Below are 21,411 nucleotides of genomic sequence, written 5' to 3' on the forward strand. Positions count from 1 at the left end.
GATTTGTTTACAGTGGCTTAGGACACAGCCTAATTTTCATCGGCTCGTGATTAGTCTGTTTAGCTTAGCGTAGCTCGACTGCATACAACTCTATTTTTTGTGCTATTCAACTTACTTATTAACTTAAAAGTCAGAATTACTGAACAACAAATTGCAAATAACCGTTTATCTAATTTTCTCCTTTATGAAGAGTTTTTTGTGTGCAATTAAAATTTACATGTAAATGTTAATTAATATGTAATCTCCAGTTGTTGTTTTTTTAAAATAAACTTGAAACAATAACCAAAAAATTTATTGATGGCACCACAAAATGAGAATTTCCATCATCTACTGACTGTGGTCAAAATGCTAATCTACGCACAAAATGACGTGAACAAAATGACTTGAGAACTCTGGTAGGATATCTTCCAGTTTCTAGTGTAAATATCTTACTACATTTTAAATAAGATTAAACCAACTTGTCAGCAAGATTTAGGAGCTTGTTTATAATTCCTTAATATTGATGAAGACATATTAGTTCTACTGGCAGAATATGTGACTAATAAGTAATACTTCTTCATCAATATTAAGGAATTATTGACTTAAAAAAAGCTCTTTTAACTTTCTAAAAATTACATGGAAGTTAGTCTTGTCTTATTTCAAGTGTACTAAGATGTTTGAAGTTGAAACTATACAAAATATACTTTGTAAGTCTTTGTGTTTTTGCAGTGTATGAAATGAATGAATGAATGAATGTTTTTGCAAGGAACAGCACTTTTAAAATCAGGCCAGAATCATGAATAAACAAAAAACTCCACTAGGTGTTGCTCATTCCACAGTTTTAAAGCCGGGCCTTGATCAGTTTTGGGAGTTTAGGAGCGTAACCGGCTGCTCTGCAGGCGAGCCGCCTTCACGTGTGTGTTAGCGTGTTCCTACAGGAGTGTGTATGTTACCTGCTGTCCGGGCTTGATTGGTGACAGCGTGATTCCCTGGGTGTTGATGACAGGCAGGATCTGATTGCCGATCACCGTGGCGATGATCTGGCCTTGAGCGTTGGTCAGAAGCTGAGGCGTAATTGGCTGTACCTGCAGTGCTGGGTTGCCACCCCCTGATTGGCTGGAGGGCCCTGCAGAGTTGGGCATCAGTGGGATTGTTCCAATTATCTACAAAGGGGGGCAGAGCGGAGACAAAATCAGCTGGGTGGTTTTAAAGAAACAGAAAGATCAGAGAGGCTAAACGCTACTGGAGGTATCAAAGAAAATGATTTTTTTTTTTTTAATCAGAAATGAGTCGGACATTTAAAGCATTTAATGAGGCTAATCAGAGCACATTGGTTCAGAGCAGTGGGACTCGGAGAGAGAAAGATGCAGAAGTGTCCGCTGATCATCTGTCACTGATGTGGTTTTACAGGCTGGAGCAAGTGAAGCCAAAGCAGACTGCTGGGAGCGCACCGCAAAGGTCAGCGCTGAATACCTGTGTGTGTGATGGTGCACACCACTGACTGTATTATCCATCTCCAGGCTGACATCAGCAAGGATGTGTGTGTTTGAGAGTGTGCGTGTGTGTTGAAGTGTCTTTGTCTGTTTCTGGAGTGAGGCTGCTGAGAAACACCGACCCCCGTTTTCGCCAAGGAACAAGTGCAAAGAAACAATAAGAGGGAGAGAAGAAGAAGAGAGAGACAGGACCTCGTGTCTCTAATCCAACTCTCAGGGTCCCAGGGGTACTTCAGCCCCCTCCCCGCCCGACGCTCTCCTCTCCTCTCTTCAGTGGCTGTAATCAGGAAGGGCAGATCAAAGGGGGTGGCAGAGTGTCACTGCAACGTTTTAGCTCTCAGAGCTGCCAGAGTGTAGCCGGGAGTGGCGCTTTAGGGGGGACTTAGCGCCTCTTCACTATGATGAAGGTTAATGTCATCTGGGGACTGGTTCTGGGCAGCGGCCGTCACCCGGGCCCCCCTGCTGGCAGCGCTCCTCCACCACGCCTCATTACGCCAGAGAGCTGCTCCACACGGACGAGGCGCCGTCGTTTTAAATTCTGTTGTTTGGAAACAAGGCGAAAGCAGCTTGTGCTAAAAAAATTGCAAAGTCTTGGACTCGTTCTCTTTCAGTTCAAGGCTCTCTGCCAGCACACAGAGTATGGCCCCTCTCCACCTCCTCCTCTTCCTCTCGTGTCTTTGACATAATGGGGAGGGATCTGCGCAAGAAAGGTGGGCCGATGATGTGTAATTCATCCCTGCCACGGCTCATTTGCTTATGTTGCTTCGCATTAGGGAACAGATAATTTATCTCTCTCTCTCCCTCTTTCTGCTCCGGCTTTACAAACTCCCTGTAATGCGCTCCTGCCACTTAGCATATTTTATTGCCCCGCCTGACGCCCATGTCTCCGGAGTCCCACTGATCCCACTTTGCAATGCCACCGTGGCACAGAACTTGTTCCGCTCAATTATTCATCATCATTGGACTAAGTGGTTGTTCTATAAGCATAATAAAGGAGCGTGAACCTGACAGCTCTGTGCTCGTCCCAAACGTGCCGAGGCCCCTACATCTGAATATCCACACAGATGTTTTATGGCAGCGTCACCCTGCTCCAGTTAGGCTGGATTTCTAAGAGGGACCTGTCAGAGTTTGTTAGGAAAGCGGTCTTCAGCTCATTGTTTCTGCAAGTTAATACTTTTAAAGACATTTGTGGATTAAATTGAATATTTTTATGAATTTTTAAAAATAGCTTTATGACTTTCTTACATAATGGCTTACTTTACACTTAATTTTGAGACTAGTGGTGCGCCATATGAAATGTTTCTCACGATATTTTGTGGCACTATTGTGATAACTGTAACTGCGTGTCACAGCAATTATAACCCCACCAACACAAGTGATGTTCTTGAAAAACATTCCCATTTGTCATATGCTTCTTTTTTGTATTATTGCTCTCTTTCTCATTGTATAAAGAATCACCACTGGTTTATAACAACCATCTTACATCAAATGATGGCTGCAGATGTGGCCTGAGTTTTAATGCAGTTCTCCAACAAAGCCTCCAAATTGGATCAAATCTTTAGTAAAAAGTTTTTGAAAATATTAATATACAAAAGCCTTGTACTCCAAGTAAAAGATGTAATTACTATAATGTAAAAGAAATCAATGGTTTGAACATTGGTAGGGCTTTTAATTTAAAGCAAAAAAGCACATTTATATCGTTTAAAATAATATACTGTGATGCAAACAAAACATTTAAAAACACTGAATGTCTCATGTTTTATGCTGCCAAAAATAATCTACTAAATGATATAAACTTTGTCTTGTCAGAATGAATACCTCAAGTTTATCTGAGGATTAAGATGCTCTTTTGTTTTCTCAGATAATAAGAAATGTGTTAGATTCATTAGTGATTATAGTACATTTGAGATTTCTACTCTCCTTGACAAGCATAAAATATAATGTTCGCTAAGAGCCACAGGACTGATAGATGTTGAGAAGATCAGATAATTTTTATACAAAAAAGAATTGAAAGGATTTTTTAACCCCCACCTGAATAAAGTGCAAAGGGACGGGCAGCACGATGGGTAGGATGAACACCACCACCAAGCGATATTATGCTAAGAGGCCGTTTCTCTCTTTTACATGTTCTTATTCTAAATCTGAAGTACACTTTGACAACCAGCAGGAAACTCTCTTCAGGGAATTTGATAAAGGCATGGAGTAATTTCCATCTCCAAACACCTGATTGTGGGTTTCTTATGCAGCAATTTCCTCACACAACTATTTCATAAATAAGCAGCCTCCAGGACCTCTCTCTCATTCTTTGCTAAGTAAATCTCCTTACTTATCGTCCGTGTTTTTGCCTGTTTTTTCACTTCCTGTGTTTTCCTCGGCTCCGGCTCATAGGATGGCATGTGTGAGAGACGTGCCTCTCTCCATCCAGCAGAACTCATTAAGATTATGCTGCTCTTGTTTCCAGAGAAATGTCATCTCATCTCTCCAGCCGGGGCAATCTGTGTCTTTAGCCATGGTCGCCAGGCAATATCTCTGCCCATTTTCTCTCCTCCACTGTTCATGCGGTGAATTGGGACCCAAGAGGGGAAAAAATGTTTGGAAAGTCAACACACAAGTTCTCACTGCAATTTTAAGCTTAGGTCTGCTCTCAAATTCTGAGCAAATTAAAAAATAAAACAGCTGCCTCGCAGGGATGCTCGAAGAAGGTATGCTTCCTGATTCTTACTCTCCTGTTGGTAATTTTAAAAGGTTAAAAATCTAAAATGTGAATTATTTTTATAAAATAAAAAACCCCTGAGAACCTGAGCTGCACTTGTTTTATTCAGAATATGGCAATGGAGAGCATTTTAATTACAACAGTGTGGTCAAACTCTCATAATTTTACATACTTTGTCAAATTTCCATTTCACATTGTTAGCCAAATATTTTTTACAGTGAAAGACATAAATTCATTTTGAATTTACAAACAACATTTCTGTAGTGATCAGTTTTTAATCTGCAAAGATATCAAAAACTTCCAGAGGATGGAGGGATGGATGATGGGTGGATGGATGGATGGATGGATGGATAAATAGATGAATGGATGGATAGATGGATGGATAGATGGATGGATGAATGAATAAATGAATTGGATGGATAGATTGATGAATGGATGGGTTGATGGATGAATGGATGGATTGATGGATGGATGAATGGATAGATGTACAGATGGGTGGATGGATGAATAGAAAGATGAATACATAGATGATGGATTGATGGATAGATGAATGGATGGATGGATGGAGCTGAATATTTTGTGTTATACTGAAAAATTTCCAACCTAAGAAAATTAGTTTGCCAAATTTATTTCAATTCTGAATTGCAGTTGGGGGACACAAAAACAGACCGAGGACCACAAATGGTCCCCGGGCCACATGTTGGACACCCCTGGCTTAGAAATAACTTCAATTGAATGTCTGTGTGGAGACTTGCAAGTTAATGTTCACAAACTCTCACCAGGAGATGAAAACAATAATCAGTTAACTTGTAAACAACCTACAGATTGATGTCTGCAGCAGGATAAAAAAGGTCAACATCTGTTCATCGGTTACAGTTAATCTAACGACTAGAGGCTCCAGATTGCCTTGTGTTGGAGTTCAACTTCACCTGTTGTGTGAGTCAACCTGTGAGTGTGTTGCTTTCAACATTAATAGAATTAACTGCCCCAAACCTGACTACAGGTCACAGAGAATGAATAAGAGAAGATATTCATGCACAAAGCTGAGACATGCAGGGTTAAAGTTGTTTTGCCTGGTTTTGCTCAGTTTAGAGAGGAAATAGCCTTCAGTGTCTCTGTTGCAAATACAGAATTAATTGCATGCAAAACCTGAAGGAAAAGAAAGATTTTACATTGCAAAGAAGAGAGAAAAAAATTGTGATTTGTAAAAAAGTATCTTTAGAGTGAGAGTGACTTAATAATTGTGGCTTTTATCCGCAGTCTTAATCACTGTTGTAGAGGCTGCGAGGATAAAAGAGCCTCATTGATTTTCCTTGGAGAATAAAAAAAAAAAAAACTCGAGCCAATATAATTAAGGTTTAAAAACTGAACTCCAAAGGCCCATCAGTCTTGACACTTTTCAAGGTTCTCAAAGCTCTTGCTTATGAAAAGGCCTTTTGACAGCACAGTAGAGGAAATTAAGTGAACAAAGACGACACACCATGGTTCAGATTCAAGGAAAAGTGATTGTTTACACGTGGAGCGCAAGGATGAGAGAGATGGCCCCCTGAATTGTAATCAAACTACACCTTGAATGAATAGAAAAAGACCCCGAAAGAATGTACAAACCTTAATTTGCCTTATGTGAGTTGTGTATAGTACCCTGCATTCAGGGGAAGGGAGGGGCAGGACCTTCTGATAGGGGAGTGGATATTTCAGAGTCCTCGGTCTGAATAATGCAGTGGAATAATGAGGTGGGGAGCAAAGGCTGTACCCCAGGGCTTTGACCATCTCTGTGACCTGATTATGTCAGGAAGTGTCAGCCACCAAGACGCTACAAAAGCACAGAGCATGCCGTCAAGTCCATATCCTCAGTGATCTGTTCCCAGCGCTCCAGGCACCTTGTGAGCCAGAGAAGTCCATACTGTCTCATTAGCCATGTTTAGGATCAAGCTCTCCTTCTCGGACAATACTTCCCTACGAGGTCAAACCAGTGAACGCAGCCCTGAAAGGTCCGATTTAAAAACAATCAGTTTACGTGCGTTTTATCACTCTAAAATGTCTCAAGCTGGATTAGTGTCGTTTTGTTTTTGCAAAGTCGACATGATGAGGACAGTGCAAGTGTAACACAATAAAGCAGCGGTTATTATAAATAACAGAAAGTGGCATAAAAGGGCACAATGTCCACACAGTCCCGCTTTAATGTGAGCACTGTGCACCTGAGATAAGATGATTCATTAGATAGAGCCGAACAATGACAAGCATCATCGTTCAAGCCTCTGGCTACTGATGGAACAATTTTGCAGCCACCCTTAAATATGACAAGGTCAGCGTTTTACTCCGACAGGCGCATGCGGTTAAGAGAGGGAAGGGTTTGTTTATTCCCAAAATGCTTAATATATGGAGAGGTGGCAGCCGGACTGTGGACAAACAGCTTCAAGGCAGCACAGAGACTCGCCGCGAGAAATCAATGAGGAAAGATCAGGAATACAATACGGATGGCTCGAGTTGAGCTGGACGGTAATAAAGTATATAACAAGATATTTTTGGTGCTTTAACTGCTTTATTTAAGAAGTATTTACATTTCCTTGTAAATCTGAACTTTTTCACGTTACAAAAAATATTTTATTGGGATTTTATGTGACATTCTAACACAAAGGAAGGAAAAAGATACATGACTTTATTGGATTTTTAAAAATATATAAATGTGAAAGGTTAGCTTGTATTTGTATTCAAGCCAGTTTACCTGGACATCAATCCAACTGTGCATCATTTGGTACCTAGAAGTCAGATGTATATAAGGAACACTAATCATTTCCTCCTGGATTCTGACTTTTTCTTGTGATTTTCTTTTCTTTGCAATAAAAATCACAGATTTTTTTGGTGCTACTTTTATTTTTTTTTCCCCTCATTGAACCCCTTCCAAAATCTACATATAGAAAAAAACTGATAAGAAAAGAAATAAACTGACAGACTGGTCAGACAAACATTTTTTATTTTTAAAGAACTTGAGCAGATACATTTTGATACTTACCATATCGATCACAGGATGTAACTTGACATTGAGAAATACTGCCATCTGCAGGTGGGAGTTAGCATCACTTGAACCCAATGTTTTTCAACATTTTTTGCGGAAAATTTTCAATTAGCTCAAAACTATACTTTAGCGCACAAAGAAAAAGTGAGGATTTGTGTATTTTTTTTTGTGAATTTTGACAATTACAAAATTGTGAAACATATAAAGGAATTGACAAGTTTAAAAAAAAAAAACTTAATAAAAACCAAGAAAATGTAACTGACCGGTCAGGCTTCAAAGAAAAGCAGCCAAGAGGCCTGTGCTAACTCTGGAGGAGCTACAGACGTTCACAACTCAGGAGTCAGGGCTAGATTTAACAAATTTATTATTTGTATAAGAACATTATTTGGGTGAATTTCCTTCAAAATGTTTCGCCAAGTTTAATAAATTAGATGAAACTGATTTGGGTGCAGCAAAGTTGGCTTTTCACTAAAAGTGTCTGGATAAACATGGTTTTACTTATAAAATCTTGATTATTTATCATCTTTGAATTGCAGTTGGGAATCACAGAAAACCAGCCCTAAGGCCACAAAAAGTCCCTGTGCTGCACTTTGGACACCCTGGCTTAAAAGCAACTTCAATAAAAATTCAACATTTTCCATCCGCTTTGCAATTATTCACTTCTTTAAATGAATCATTTCAATAAAAGACCAATAAAATACAACAAGGCTTTGGGTTTTTTTTATTAAAAAATGTGCAGGAGTTCAGGGGCATATTTTTGCACGACTTTATAATCGTTGTGTATTACACTCACCTGTCCTTGTGCGTTTGTGACAAGCTGCCCGGTGGCTCCTTGCAGGTTTGACAGGGTGTTGCTGAACACCTGAGAGCCAGCGATGGACCCCATGGCGGCTGCTGCTGCCACAGCTGCCTGGCTAGCCAGGGGGTTAAGCTGCAGAGGGCAAAAACATCATTTATCAGAAAAACATCTGCTCTTTTTTATCACATATTTAGACTACAATACAAGTTCCCAAAGAGGTTAGCAAACCAGCTTCATACTTCTGTTTTGCTGCCCAGGACAGAATAAGCGAACTGCTACGAGGTCCAGCAGAGAGGGCCACGCAGTTTATCAAATGTTTCCCAGAGGTTGGTGCTCCTGGACCCAGTGGGAGGCTCCAGGGTAGGGAGGAGCAGTGAAAACTGGAGGGAGGCTGTGAATAAGTGGCCATTTTACCACTCTAAGTGCTTTCTCTGGCCTCTGGGGCTCCCCACGGGCCGAGTCTAGTCCTTCGACACGCAGCAATGGCCCACCCGCTCGCTGCTCTCACAATAGAGCCAGGCAGCAAGGCTATGCATCACTGTATCGTCTGTCGCTTCAATAAACTTCGACTAAGAAATCCTCCTACTTCATAAGACTCTAACAGAGTGATACTGTTGAGGCAGAGGAAGGTTAAAATGACCATCTGCACACTGCTGTAATGGACTCATCTGGTTTGGCCTGTGGTGGCGGAAAGAGACTTCTTGCATTGAGAAGAGGCTGTAGAGCCCGCCACATTGCTCAGATTGCCCATATAAATCAAGCTAACCACTTATTAGGGGGCTGAAAATGCACTGCTGATTTGGTTGAACCACAGTGGAGTGAAGCCTTATTAGGCTGAGTAAGTAGATCAAAGACTGAGAAGAGAAAGCAGACCTCCCGATTACTCAATAGAATAAAGAAAACCACTGCTTTCCGGCTTGCTGCTCGTACTGGTTGCCTACTTAACTTAACTGGGATGACTGAAAAGCTCAAACATGGTTCCAGCTTTTCCAAACTCTCTGCATTCTGCTGAGAATTCAGCTTTCTTCAAAGATACAGATGCCATTTATTTTTTTTATTTTATCCCACCACCATATATTATTACACTTTCTGAAATCAAATGATGAAAAAATGCCACAGAGCGATCAATACTTTTTCATTGACAGTAAAGGTTAAGCACATTAAGAATGACACTGCATTTGTCTTATGAAATCATATTTCATGTTGGTGGCCTCAAATTGGCCGTGATTGATATTGCCTCCTCTCGTCTGAAAGTCATCCAGTTTTTCCTCAATAATCGCAAGATTGTCTTTTATGTGTTTCAGTGGACGCCCTTCGGGAAACAAGAACATCTCGAATGTTGAGAAAAAACCCCCATCAAATCTGAGTCATTCTGTTTTCTGTGCGGAAAGTAAAACTATGGTAAACTAATAACTCATCTTACAGGGGTTTAAAAGCAGAAACACTAGACATTGATGTTCAATTCAAAGCTCCAAGTTGATCACAGTTAGTTTGTTTTCCCACTGAACTGAAACCACACAAAATATCACAAGCTGAATTATGAAGTGCATCAAAACTAACACGTTGATGTTATTTGGTGCTTAAACTACTAAAACAGTCATATTTTAGGAATATTATTAATTTCAGCTACCTGCAGGCGGTTCTGGTCCCCAACAACCACAAATTCTGTACTGCAACATCCAAAACGTCTTTGGTTAGTGTGGTAATGTATAAACAATTCATGTGACACCTGGTCTTATTTTAATGCACTTTAAAGTTACTTGATTTTTAGAATATATATGGTATTGATTATGGTAAAGCATCGAACTCCTACATTGTAATCATGACAGCATCTCTTCATTCTGAATTGACTGAAACAGATAAATATCCTTTTCCTACAGAGCAACATGCTGAGAAGCTTTCTAAGGGGTGATCACATGACACTCAGTATTTTCTCCTCTTTTCTAAACATAAATTAAAACTGCTGGTTAGCGACTCAAGGAGCTGTGTTGGTGAGAACACTGGATTGTAAATGTTGTGACAGAGGAAGGAAAGCCAACACGCTCAGTTAGGCAGAGTTAAACAGAGGCCACATATCAACACACTGATAATGTGATCTGCTCAGGCGAGCACAGCCAGAGTCCCCCTGAAAATCTGCTTTGCTCTGTGTCATTACATGAGTGATAGGTTGTTGGAAAAGCCTTCAGATTGATTTGAAATATTATCATCACGTTTCATTCAATGATAGCCCTTCCAGGTGCTCTGTTATTCTGGTAAATCTTGGTGAAAAGAGAGCAGGCTTCGTTGCTTCATCTCTGGCGCGGCGTAATATGGACGGCGGTTAGAAGGAGAGCCAGGAATAAGGAGAGGCGAGGCTGTGCTCAACACCTAAACAGGTGATTTTCCACCACGGTGACTCCTCTCAACGCCTCAGCGGGAGGCACAAAATGACAGAGTTGGGCTTGTATTTGTACTGATTGCATGTGTTGGAGGAGATAAACAGCGATCTTCCAGTTTGTGGAGCCTGCATGTTAACGATTGTGTTTCTTTTCATTCGCTGTGAAAAGGCCGTGAAGAGGATTTTTGGCTGTTCAGACCTCTCTGGACAATTCCTGTTAAGTTCACAGACAATTGCAGAATACATCACTGACATTTTGTCCTTTTGTATAAAGAAATAGAGGCTGGACTGAAAAATTGGCTAGAAACTGGAATGAGGTGAATTTTGTTTGATCGGTGGGTCAAAGACTCAAAAATCTGATTGTCAGATCAGTCAATATACCTTAATAATTACTAGCGGCTGCACCAACAGAAACATGCTTCAGTGTGGAAGTGATTCCTGAGGGAAGAAAAAGTTGTTTCAGTTTCAGTGAGGTGTTTAAAATGAGGTTAGTGGAAGCACAGAGATGAAATAAGTTAATTAAAAGAAAGCTGGATTTCATGTTTTTCTATGTATCCCGATGTGGCTGTGCTTTATTCAAGATGTGTGAAAGAGCAAGACTTCCATCAGATAACAAGAAGGCTCTACAGAGACTTGTACTAGAGAGTACAACTCTGAGTGCAACTAAGTTGTATCGATCAACCAATATTGATTGAAAGATCAGTTCCACAATTGATTTTTAATTAAAATTGATGGAACATGCTAGGTTTGGAAATTCTTCAGGATATAGAAAATCTTGCTAACAGTCATAAGAGTATTTCTTATAATGCCAGCCACATTAACTGCAGTAATCACTATTAAAAGCGCTAAGCTTAAAATTCAATTCTGTTCCAATTTTCTTTTAAAATATTAAATGTATATCTAAATATGATCTGCAAGACCCTGTCTAACAGTTCACTCAGCGTGATTGCCTCTGCTCCTGACATCAATACTTATTGAACAATAAGGCAAGAAAAAAAACTTGCCATATTTATATGAAAATATAAGAACAGTCCTGCTCTTATGTACATATGGAAACTTTGGCAATGCAAACCAGTATGTTTTTGGATGGAGCTGGATATCTTTGGTTTCAGAGGAATGCAAAATGTATTGATTTAATCATCAAAACTGTGTCAAAGTGGACCCAACAGGTTAAATTAACAGGTAGTACCACTCTTGTTGCTCCTTAGGAGGAATGTCCTTCATCTGGAACAACATGGAAGCTTTCCCAAACCCATCCCGGCCCACCATCCCTGTCTCCTCCCTGCTTTTTCCCACTCCAGAGTGAATGTAATCAGCTGTGACATGAGAAAACACGTTCTCTGTCTGTCAGAACTCTGCTAGTCCTCTGTCGACAGTCCTCTACTGACTCTCCTTCTCTAAACCCCCCGATCCCCTCCACTCCACCCAGCACACATACACACACACACACACACCTAACCGCCTTCCCCTCCTCACGTCCGCTGTGCTTATGAACATCAAAATGCCATTAGGCCCTCCAAAACACCTCTGGTCCCCTGGTTGGCGGGGCTTCACACTGAAGTTGTGCACTCCGAACCCCGCGAGCTCTGACTATTGCTCACCGGTGGGCCTCAGCTCCGGCCGCTGTGAGAAAATAAAACCTAAAAAGAGCCATTCTGGAGGAAAAACACAGAGAAGTGAAAGACGGATGGAACAACTGGGGCAGATAACACCCGGCAGAATACAATAACGCTGCGTTGGGCGACAGTTGGAGGTTGTAATTGCTTAAGGCAGCGGAGAGGGATGTGTTGTGGAAGTGGAGGGGGCTGAGCTGGCATGTCGGGTGTTAATGGAGTGATGTCATATGAAAACTCCAGAATGACAGCTAGTTAACAGAGGGAGGTTTGGCTAATCAAATAAAATGCATTAACTCCAGGAAATGGCCGTGGCGGTCAGTCTCAGAAATGGCCGTGTCTAATGAGGTAAAATGCAAATGAAGGAGGAGAGGAGTCGTGAAAACGTTTAAACTAACTATAAAGGGATGATGGAGTGCAGGACAGTGGCCGTCAATCTCCCCACTCATTACCTTCATGCGAAATTAACCGGAGCTTTAATCATTACATAAAATCAGCTCCGGTCCATTTGTTGATAATTGTAAAGGAACGCTGGTGCAGAGTGAGTCCTTTGTCATCAATCACATCCTGCAGCACATTTCCTATGGTTAGAGAACACTGCAGGTAAAAATATGAAACATACCACATTATTCTCCTACTGGGGAATGATCTATAATGTTTAGCTGTTTCCAGATGTATTAAATCTGAAACTACTTGGTGATTAAGTATCCACAGGAAAGTGCTGACCATTTCAGCCTCATGAAGTGACATATCTGGTGCAGTTATTTCTGTACTACATTGGCGCCGGGTTGGAAATCATGGCAGGAACCACTGTAGCAGTAAATTTACTACTGCTCCGGCTATGATTATAAAGTAGCTACAAGGCTATGTTTATAGTCACAGTGAGAAAATGAGTCTTGAGATCACACCGTGGTTAAAATATGAGGTGTATTAACATTTTTCAGCCTTTGTGTCCAGTATGTCTTCTTTCAACCAGGCTGATTACATCCCATTTCTTTTGATTTGGGTGAAAATGGCATCCCTTTTCACTCTGCTGCTGTTTGACATATAAATATAGCATTTGAATGACTTTAATATCCTTCTAATCAATGTCCAGTGATCTTTTGATGTCCTCAATTCAATATAGGAAGGGTCATCCATGCCGCAGCTTTATAAACACAATAAAGGTAAATGATTACTCCCCTCTGTGGTGTCCAAAAATACAGCCAGTAATGAAGAGAAATGGTGGAGTTTGAGGAGGAGGCCTGTCATGTGTCATTGGCCGACTCTAAGCTCGAAGATTAATCACGAGAGAGGGGCTCTGTGGCTAAGATGTGGTCACCCTTGATCGATAAATCCACCACACTCCCTTCCCTCCTCCTGTGGTTCTCTGCTTCACTGTCTCTCTCTTTATCTCCAAAAATACACCTCAAGCTACATCAGCATAATGCCATGTACAGTGGAAAGTTTTCACACACACACTTCATAGTAATGAAAGTCGTACTATTTTTGTCTTTTAGTGATGTATGTTAACTTTTTCTCCCCCCCCGAAGTGGAACAATTGTACAACAGCTTCAGCGATTTTGAAAAAGTACATGCACACATTCTCACTTTCATTGAGTTAAACGTTCCTTAGTTGTACCTCAAGCACGCTCTTTTTAACAAACTTCTGGTTTTAATTCTGACTGGGTATTTGGCTAAACTTAAATTTAACAGAAAGGATTCTTTTTGTAAATCTGTAGCTTCCCACAAAAACAAACCAAATGCCTTCTGGCCACAATAACAAAAGGAGTCAAAGTGACAATTTCAAACATCAAGCCTGCATAATGTATCGCAAATATATCGTCATCAAAACATCCCAAAGGAGTGTTTGGATTGCAATGATTGTTGACGAATATATTTTACGTGTTATGAACTTTCATTTTTCATGATAATGTAGTATTTAGCCAGGTAGGCAGAATCTCAAAACAGCAGATTTTCATACTGGACACCAATGAAAAAGAAAGGAAATAAGACAGATAGTGACTTTGCTATCGCAATATTTACTAATATTATTGTAGGACTTTTTAATATCATGCAGCACCTAACAACTTTCAAACACAGATGAGATTTATACTTGTAGCACTCACAAAACAAGGTAGAAGAAGTACAGGTTAATTGTCAATAAAATGGCAGGAGAGCAGCATAACTTACTATTCAAGTCATTCTTTTATATTGCAAGGCTAGAAAAATATTGCAGTCAGTTATTCCAAAATTGTCCAGCACTAATTAGAGCTCAGCACCAGCTATCAAGCATGGTGGTGGCAGTATTATAGTGTTTGAGTGAAACTGGTGCATTGAATCAGGAGAACTACTTTCAAAATTATTCAACTTCACCTGAAATCAACAGCTAGATGGTTTTAAACTGGACCTGTTTTTAACTATCAGCAGAAAATCATCCTGAAAACATCAGTCTGTGTGTAATTATTTAATAAATTTGTTTCACTTTTTCAATTCAGTTACTGAGATGAATGAACTTTTCAATAATATTCTGACATGATTATCATGACTTTAATTTTGACCTTGTGTGAATTACAGAAAAAAGCACAATAAGTTCAAACGTTTGTGCCCAGTTCTAGTCAATATTATTGTCAATCCACCAAGAAAAACAAATGATGCAAATAAATCATTGAAAGCTCAAGATAAAGATAACGCTGCATTTTATTGATTACTTCCCAATTTGAGGCATGCAGTTTAAGAAAGTATTCATCCTATATTCTATTTGAGTCTCTTGACCCCGTATTTCATACAGGGAATGAGGGAAATAAAATCAATAATCAGATATTAACAAGACAGAAATAGGAAAATGCTGTGAACAAAATAAAACAGCTTTGGTCGAGTTCTTAAATCAAATAGCCCTCTGTAGATTGCAGGAATATATACCAAATCCAACCTCAGTTTAGCCCAGCTAAGACACAACGAAGAAGAAATTCTGATAATATCCTCCAGAGACCACAAATGGGACTTTTGACTTGGTCTACGAGGAGGGCATAATGTAACAACATTGCATTAAAAGGGTCTTTTTACAGCGTGGTGGTGCAGCGCGGCTGTATTCCTTGTGTGAGCCCGGTGCTCTGTTTGCGGTCACTAATGGGCATCAGAAATTACAGGCAGTGGAATCGCGCCCCGCGGGGGGACTGGCCTCCTCAGCGGAGCGGAGCACTTAGATGGTGTCTGAAAGGCTGCTGGAGGAGAAAGGGGGGAACTCAATGTCACAGCCCTGCCTCATAATTAAAGAAACCCTATTCCTTATCCACTGTTAGGTGAGCCCTGGCTCGGTGCTTCATCTGAGGGCTCCCATGTGGGCGTCTAATGCGAGTTGCCCCCGGTGTGCATGTGGGCTGATCGGGGGAGCTTTGCCTTTCTGCTGGGTGTCGGAGCTGGAAGCCCTCTGCCCATTTCCAGAGTAATGGAGCCAGGTCTATAAGAATCGCAGACCTCAGAAAGTAAAGGAAGTATCAACTGTGTGATGACTGAAAGCCCAACAAACCCAGAAAAGCCACAAAGTAAGTGGAAGGTGCAAAGTAGGAGCCATTTTAAAAGTGAAAGTGCCTTCAGAGTTGCCACAACGATGAAATATGATAAATTTAAGTTTCTTCTTATTTAGAAATTCAAGGTTCATCGTTGCTTCTTAAGTCTGTAGATTTTCTCCCTGCCTAATCCCTCATTTGAAGTAAATAAAAGTAGTAGAGCTGTCATGGTCAGGTTGTTTTCCTCATCTAGCTCGCATGCTTTATAATTATTCATATGAAATGCGGTGCTGTTGATGGGCAACAGTCTTATTTTCTGCTTCAGTCAACAGTGCACATTTGTATTTCTAAATTGTGCAGCGCTTGTTATGTAAGGCAATTTTCTGCCTTCTTAAGAGCCAGATCTGCTGTGCATTAATAAGAGTTGAGCTGAGGGGTCCTGTTCATGCTCTACACCACACAGCCACAGCAAAACGCAGCTGCTATTACTCAGATATACATACATACATATATATCCATATATATTCAAAATTTATGAGAAATGTCTGGATTTAAAACAGGTGTTAATCTGGATAATACTTGGCATGTTAGGATGTCTTTATTTCTGCTTCAGCTTTTCCAATTCCTAACAAATCAAATTCATTTCAACAATTTCCTCCCAAAAATTTAAAGAATTTATTTTTATTTTATTTTTTTACATTTTAGGACTCCTTCATGCTTTGATAACAAAATAAACTTTGCCAAACTACAATTTCTTCTAAAGTATAAATACTAACCGTGTGATGGACTGGTGACCTGTTCAGGGCGCCAACGCCCCACGACCCGGCAAGGATTAGTGAGTTTAGACAATGAATGAATGGATGGAAGAATGGATAGATGGATTTATCAGATGGGTGGATAGATGAATAAACAAATGGACAAAGGGATAATACTGTACAACTCAGATTTAGAAAGATGGATACATTTATTGGATGGATGGACGGACAGCCAGATGAAAATTTGACAGATAAAAAGAACATTCGTAGAATTTGATAGGGACCAAAGAATGAAAATATAAATACTTTTCCATACTCCACATCCTTTTTCCATATTTATCCCAGTCTGGAAGATGTCTGATATTTAGTAATGTTCAGTTTTTTTATTTTTTCACAACTGCAGATGTTTGACACCAGACGGACGGGACTCCTCCCTCCCAAGCAGCTTAAGTGACTCCATTTCCGCTGGCATACCGCAGCGTGAGCTGCACCGTCCACATTTGAGCATGTCATTTTAATTTCGATTTAATATCCAGCAGAACAATCAGCGGCCGTTTCGCTAAACTGCATGAACACTTCGTTGAGCTGGAAAATCAATGAATCGGCGCATGGGGCTCATTTACTGCACGTGCTATTACAATGGAAGAAACACCCACCACCCATAAAAAGAAAAAGACATTTGGAGCAAATTGGAGAAGGGATATATTAACCGTAAGCAGCAGGAAACAAAAGTAGCAGAGATGGATCTGAGATTTGAGGAGGGAACAAGAGGAAAGGGGGTTAAGGGCGGGGCAGGAAGATGGCAAAGAGGTGAGGAAAAGATAGAGAGTGCACACTGCCAGGCCTCTGAAAGGCTGTTGTAGTTGGCAGCAGCTGACCTTGGTGACGATGGCTTTTCACCAGAGGCTTCTAATGAAGGCTGATTGCCGGGGAATAGTGAGGGAGCCACGGGAAGGAGAGGACAGACAGGGAGGGGGGAGCGGGAAGAGGGCTGGGAGAAAGAAAAGGACGGAGGAGAGACTCAGGTAATTGCAGCACTTGTGGGTTGAGGCCCCGCGGTACTGTGATGTCGGGGTGCAGTGGGGAAGAAGAGAGATGTCTGTGGACACTTTGGTGGTAAATTGTGGAGCACGGGGATAGGAGGCAGGCCCCTAGGCTGTAATTACCCCTATGAGTGTGCGGATTGAGAGTGGACAGGCCCGGTGTGGAGCTCTGACAGCGATCAAGGAGACAACTGCGAGGAGGAGAGGGACAGACGGCAGGAGGCTGACAGACGAGGAAGACAGGACGCCTCCACCTCCGCCTGGCCCCCAGAAAACCAGCCAGGCAGACACTGGACCGAGGTCAGAGGCTATTAGTGAAAACACAACATGCTCGTGACAAGACAACTATGACAAGAACAGCACAGCTCAGGGTTCCTCCACATCATTTCTGACGGAAATTTCTATTTTTTCCTGCATTTAAAAAAAAAAGAAAACCCTGGACATTTGGGCTTGATGATAAACTTTGAGCCTTCCTGAAAAGCGCATGAGCTTTAAAATTTGTAAGTTCTCTAACTAAATAATGAAAAACCCAAATGCTGCAATTGGCTTCTTGTTTTCAGGGTGGTATGAGGCGACTGCTGCAGCATCTGGACCAACTTACATCAGCTCTATTTTAAGACCTTTAACTCCAAGACTTGTACATTAAGAAATTGAACCCATGATTCTCAAACCAGGCAGGCTGCCTTTACTGGTATTCAGAAGAAAATCTGTATGAACAATTTTCAAGATAATATAACTTTTTTTTTTAGGAGAGTTATATTAAAAATGTATAGATACAATTAGTCAGAAGAGCAAATACATTATGGGTAAATTGGGAACATTTCATTTTACTGTGGCTATCAAATAGTGTCAGAGCTAAGGTAGCCATTTTGGATTTTGAAGTCAGGGTTGGTTGAAACATGACTTCCCACATTTGAATTCTGCCTTTTCAGGACCTTTCAGCAAAAAATTTCCCCTCCAAAAATCAGTGCAAATGTAAGATAATTGTACTGCATCCTTAAACCAGTCTAGAAGATCACTGGATTCAAACTTTTTTCCCGTTTTCATTGATTTTACAGTGTAATACAACAAAAGTAGAAAGTCAAATGTTAAACCAATCTTTTAAAATGCCAGTCAGAATGGTGTTTATTGGAACAGTAAGAATCACTGTCCTGTCCTAGACCACAGGGAACTGCACTTATTTTTGCTTAAGTTTTCATGAACACCGAATACTGAGGGTGAAATGTAAAGGCAGATTCTTCAAAGCCCAGTTTGTAAAATTTTGTACTTTTTGTTCCTAAAACAAGTTTTAATGCTTTGACATTTTAGAACCAGTTTAAGAAACACAAGTCCAGTTGAACCCAAATTCAACACTGTCAACAGACCAGGCAGTAAAAGGGCCATTTTTTTATTAATTTTTTTTATTGAGTTGGCATTCAGTTAGGAAGGGAATAAACAAAATGTTGATGAGTAAAATGTTATATTGAATTCTTAAGAAGTGTGATTTGGATAAATGTTAAATAAAAGAGTTTAATACACATTTAACCCCAGAATTATTCATACCCCTGCCACCAACATGTTTTTACCATTATTATTGAAATAAATAATAATGTTAGTTTGTTTCCCAGACTAGGGTGATGACAAAGAGACCTTCCTACCTCAAACACTGGAAATGCATCACTACACATAAATACTCAAAATACCAGTAGAAAGCTGGTCATACTAATAAAGATTTTTTTCCATTGATTTATGAGAAAAGCATGAGTAATTTTAGAGGTAACATTTTTAATAAAATGTAAAACAAAACCCCCTATTTCCTTATCTTCAAAATTTAAACTCCTGCGACATTGCTTTATTATCTTTTAAGAGATGCCTGCTTCATTTCCTCTTAGCAACAAACATCTTGAATGTATGAAAAATAATTAAAAGATTATTAATTAATAAAAAAGCATCATCAGATGATTTTATCTATTAGAAAATGAAAGAAACAAAATCATCAGACAAAAATCAAGGATTTTTGCAAATATAACTTTACTTTTTCTACACTTATCCATGCCTGGAAAACGAGAAAAGCAAATTCCAGACTTTTCCAGACAAGCTAAGAGTTCTGAGTGGAAGAGCACATAATGTAATGTGATGAAAAAATAAACTAATTAGATCAGAGAGGGATTCTGGGGCTCCACAGGATGGCGTAGCAGGGTCAGGAGGGCCTGGGCACACTCGCTGGAATAAGAGATTTGATAGGCTGGCCTAAGCTTCCCATTGCCACGGATCAGTATGTACTGCCTCCCCTTTTCCTGCCTGGGCTGATGTAACCCACTGGAGTGGCAAATTACACCAGACCTACAGCTGTAGCCCGACATTATGATTAATTTGATCAGTAATTTCTCCTGTTTTTCATTTTAATCGCCGCGACCATTCTGCTGTGGCAGGTCTTTCAGATCTAATTAAGATCAATTCCGGTGTAACAGACTTGGCGCGCCTTTACCCCGTCAAATCCCTGAGCTTTCCGGGCGTGGAGAAAACCCGCAGCTCCAATCAATCAACTTCCAGCGAAATCCAGCGCGCTCCTGCAATCAGCCCATTAACGCACTTAAGCAAATTTCATAATCCCCCCCTCCGCGCCTCCTTTCATGTCTATTTGTCATCACTTTGGCTACTTCAAGCAGCCACAGGCTGCATCCAACATCACCTTACACGTTAGGGAGAGAGGGTGAGACGGGGGCGGCGTAGAAAGTTAAATCCTTCCTCCATTTAAGATAATTAGCTGCAGTAATCTAAGGCCAGACCTTATTGACTAATGGTGACATGATCTGTTGTGGCAGGATTTGTATTCTAACAAGCATATTAATGAGGAAGGTAATGAGTTTTGTCACACAAATTAAAAAACAGAAAAAGCTCAAGGGATGTAATGAGTGCTTTGGATTTTCTCTGTGCGAGTTTACAAAGAGCATCACACACCTCCCCTGAGAAACAAGCTACAATGAGACATTAATTGGAACATAATAAATGTTTGTCTCTAAGCAGCTTGGCATTATGTTTGCAGCAAATAGTTAAATGGCTGAGTGATCCTACTTGTCTGGATAATAACAGCAGGAAATAGGGGTGTTATCATTGTATTATGGTAATTACGACTGCACTTTAGAGCACAGGCCAAGTCCTCTGGGTGAAGAATGAAAACCATGAAAATGCCCTCCTCCTTCTGGGTTTATTTTTAACATTTTAAACCATAACCAAAAACTAGTAACTGCTTAGAACTGCAGCTGCAGTTAAAAGGCAAAGATTATTACTAGAGCATAATAATGTGTGGGTATCAGTTTAAATTAATGTGTTTGTGAGTGGCGTTAATGTTTTTTGTAAATCTCCATGTCGTCATTAAATGGGGCTATATTTTAGAGTCAAACACATTGTATTTAGTTTCTTAATGCAGAAGATAGCGGCAACTTTTCCCTGAAAAGGCAAGAGTATAGGGCGACTGTGTGTTTACACTGCAAAAACACAAAATCTAACCAAGTATTTTTGGTCTAGTTTCTAGTGCAGATATCTTAGTACACTTGAAATAAGACAAAAACCCACAAGGAACTTTTCAGTTTTTTATTATTATTAAGAAACTGTTTAAAACAAGCTCTTATGTTCTGATAAAAACGTTACTTGTAAGTTAGATTTGTCTTATTTGAAGTATACTAAGATATTTGCACTAAAAACTAGACAAGAAATGCCATGAAAGAGTTTGTGTTTTTGCAGTGTTGAAAGTTGAAGAAGTCATCACTTTGATGGCTGCCACAGGTGAGAACTGCCGCCCTCCACAGGCCTAGTTCACCCTTTGGTACAATTTCTAGATGCCTAAAGGTGGCACATTCATCTACTCAAAGTATTCATGGTATGGTGTTCCAGAGATGGACATGTTTTGATGGGAAATGTGAAAAACCAAACCAAGATCAGAAGGAAAAGACTTTGTGAAGCTGCTGAGAGACACTCGTTATTCACAGTGAGATTAGTCCTGTACCAACATGGGCTGAAAGGAAACCCAGAGAGGAAGAAGCCTGGAGGCATGTCTTTTGATCTGATAAAACTAAAATAATATCTTTTGCCATTATGACCAACTTTACTTTTAGGATGGAATCTTGTGAACACCACACCTAGTGTGAAGTTTGGG

The 21,411-nt window shown here is 40.2% G+C and overlaps 1 protein-coding gene across 3 annotated transcripts in view; it reads right to left on the reverse strand.

Moving 5' to 3' along the window:
• The window catches only part of pou6f2 (POU class 6 homeobox 2), a 96,472-nt gene that overhangs the window by 15,757 nt on the left and 59,304 nt on the right, over positions 1 to 21,411 (reverse strand). For all 3 annotated transcript variants that reach the window (XM_008396660.1, XM_008396658.2, XM_008396659.2), the window contains 2 exons: positions 7,995 to 8,132; positions 933 to 1,142 (listed from right to left, as the gene is read on the reverse strand). In XM_008396660.1, coding sequence (XP_008394882.1) covers positions 933 to 1,142; positions 7,995 to 8,132 — 348 coding nt within the window. The remainder of the gene's footprint in view (positions 1 to 932; positions 1,143 to 7,994; positions 8,133 to 21,411) is intronic.

Source organism: Poecilia reticulata, linkage group LG20, assembly GCF_000633615.1.
Source record: "Poecilia reticulata strain Guanapo linkage group LG20, Guppy_female_1.0+MT, whole genome shotgun sequence".
Taxonomy (NCBI): domain Eukaryota; kingdom Metazoa; phylum Chordata; class Actinopteri; order Cyprinodontiformes; family Poeciliidae; genus Poecilia; species Poecilia reticulata.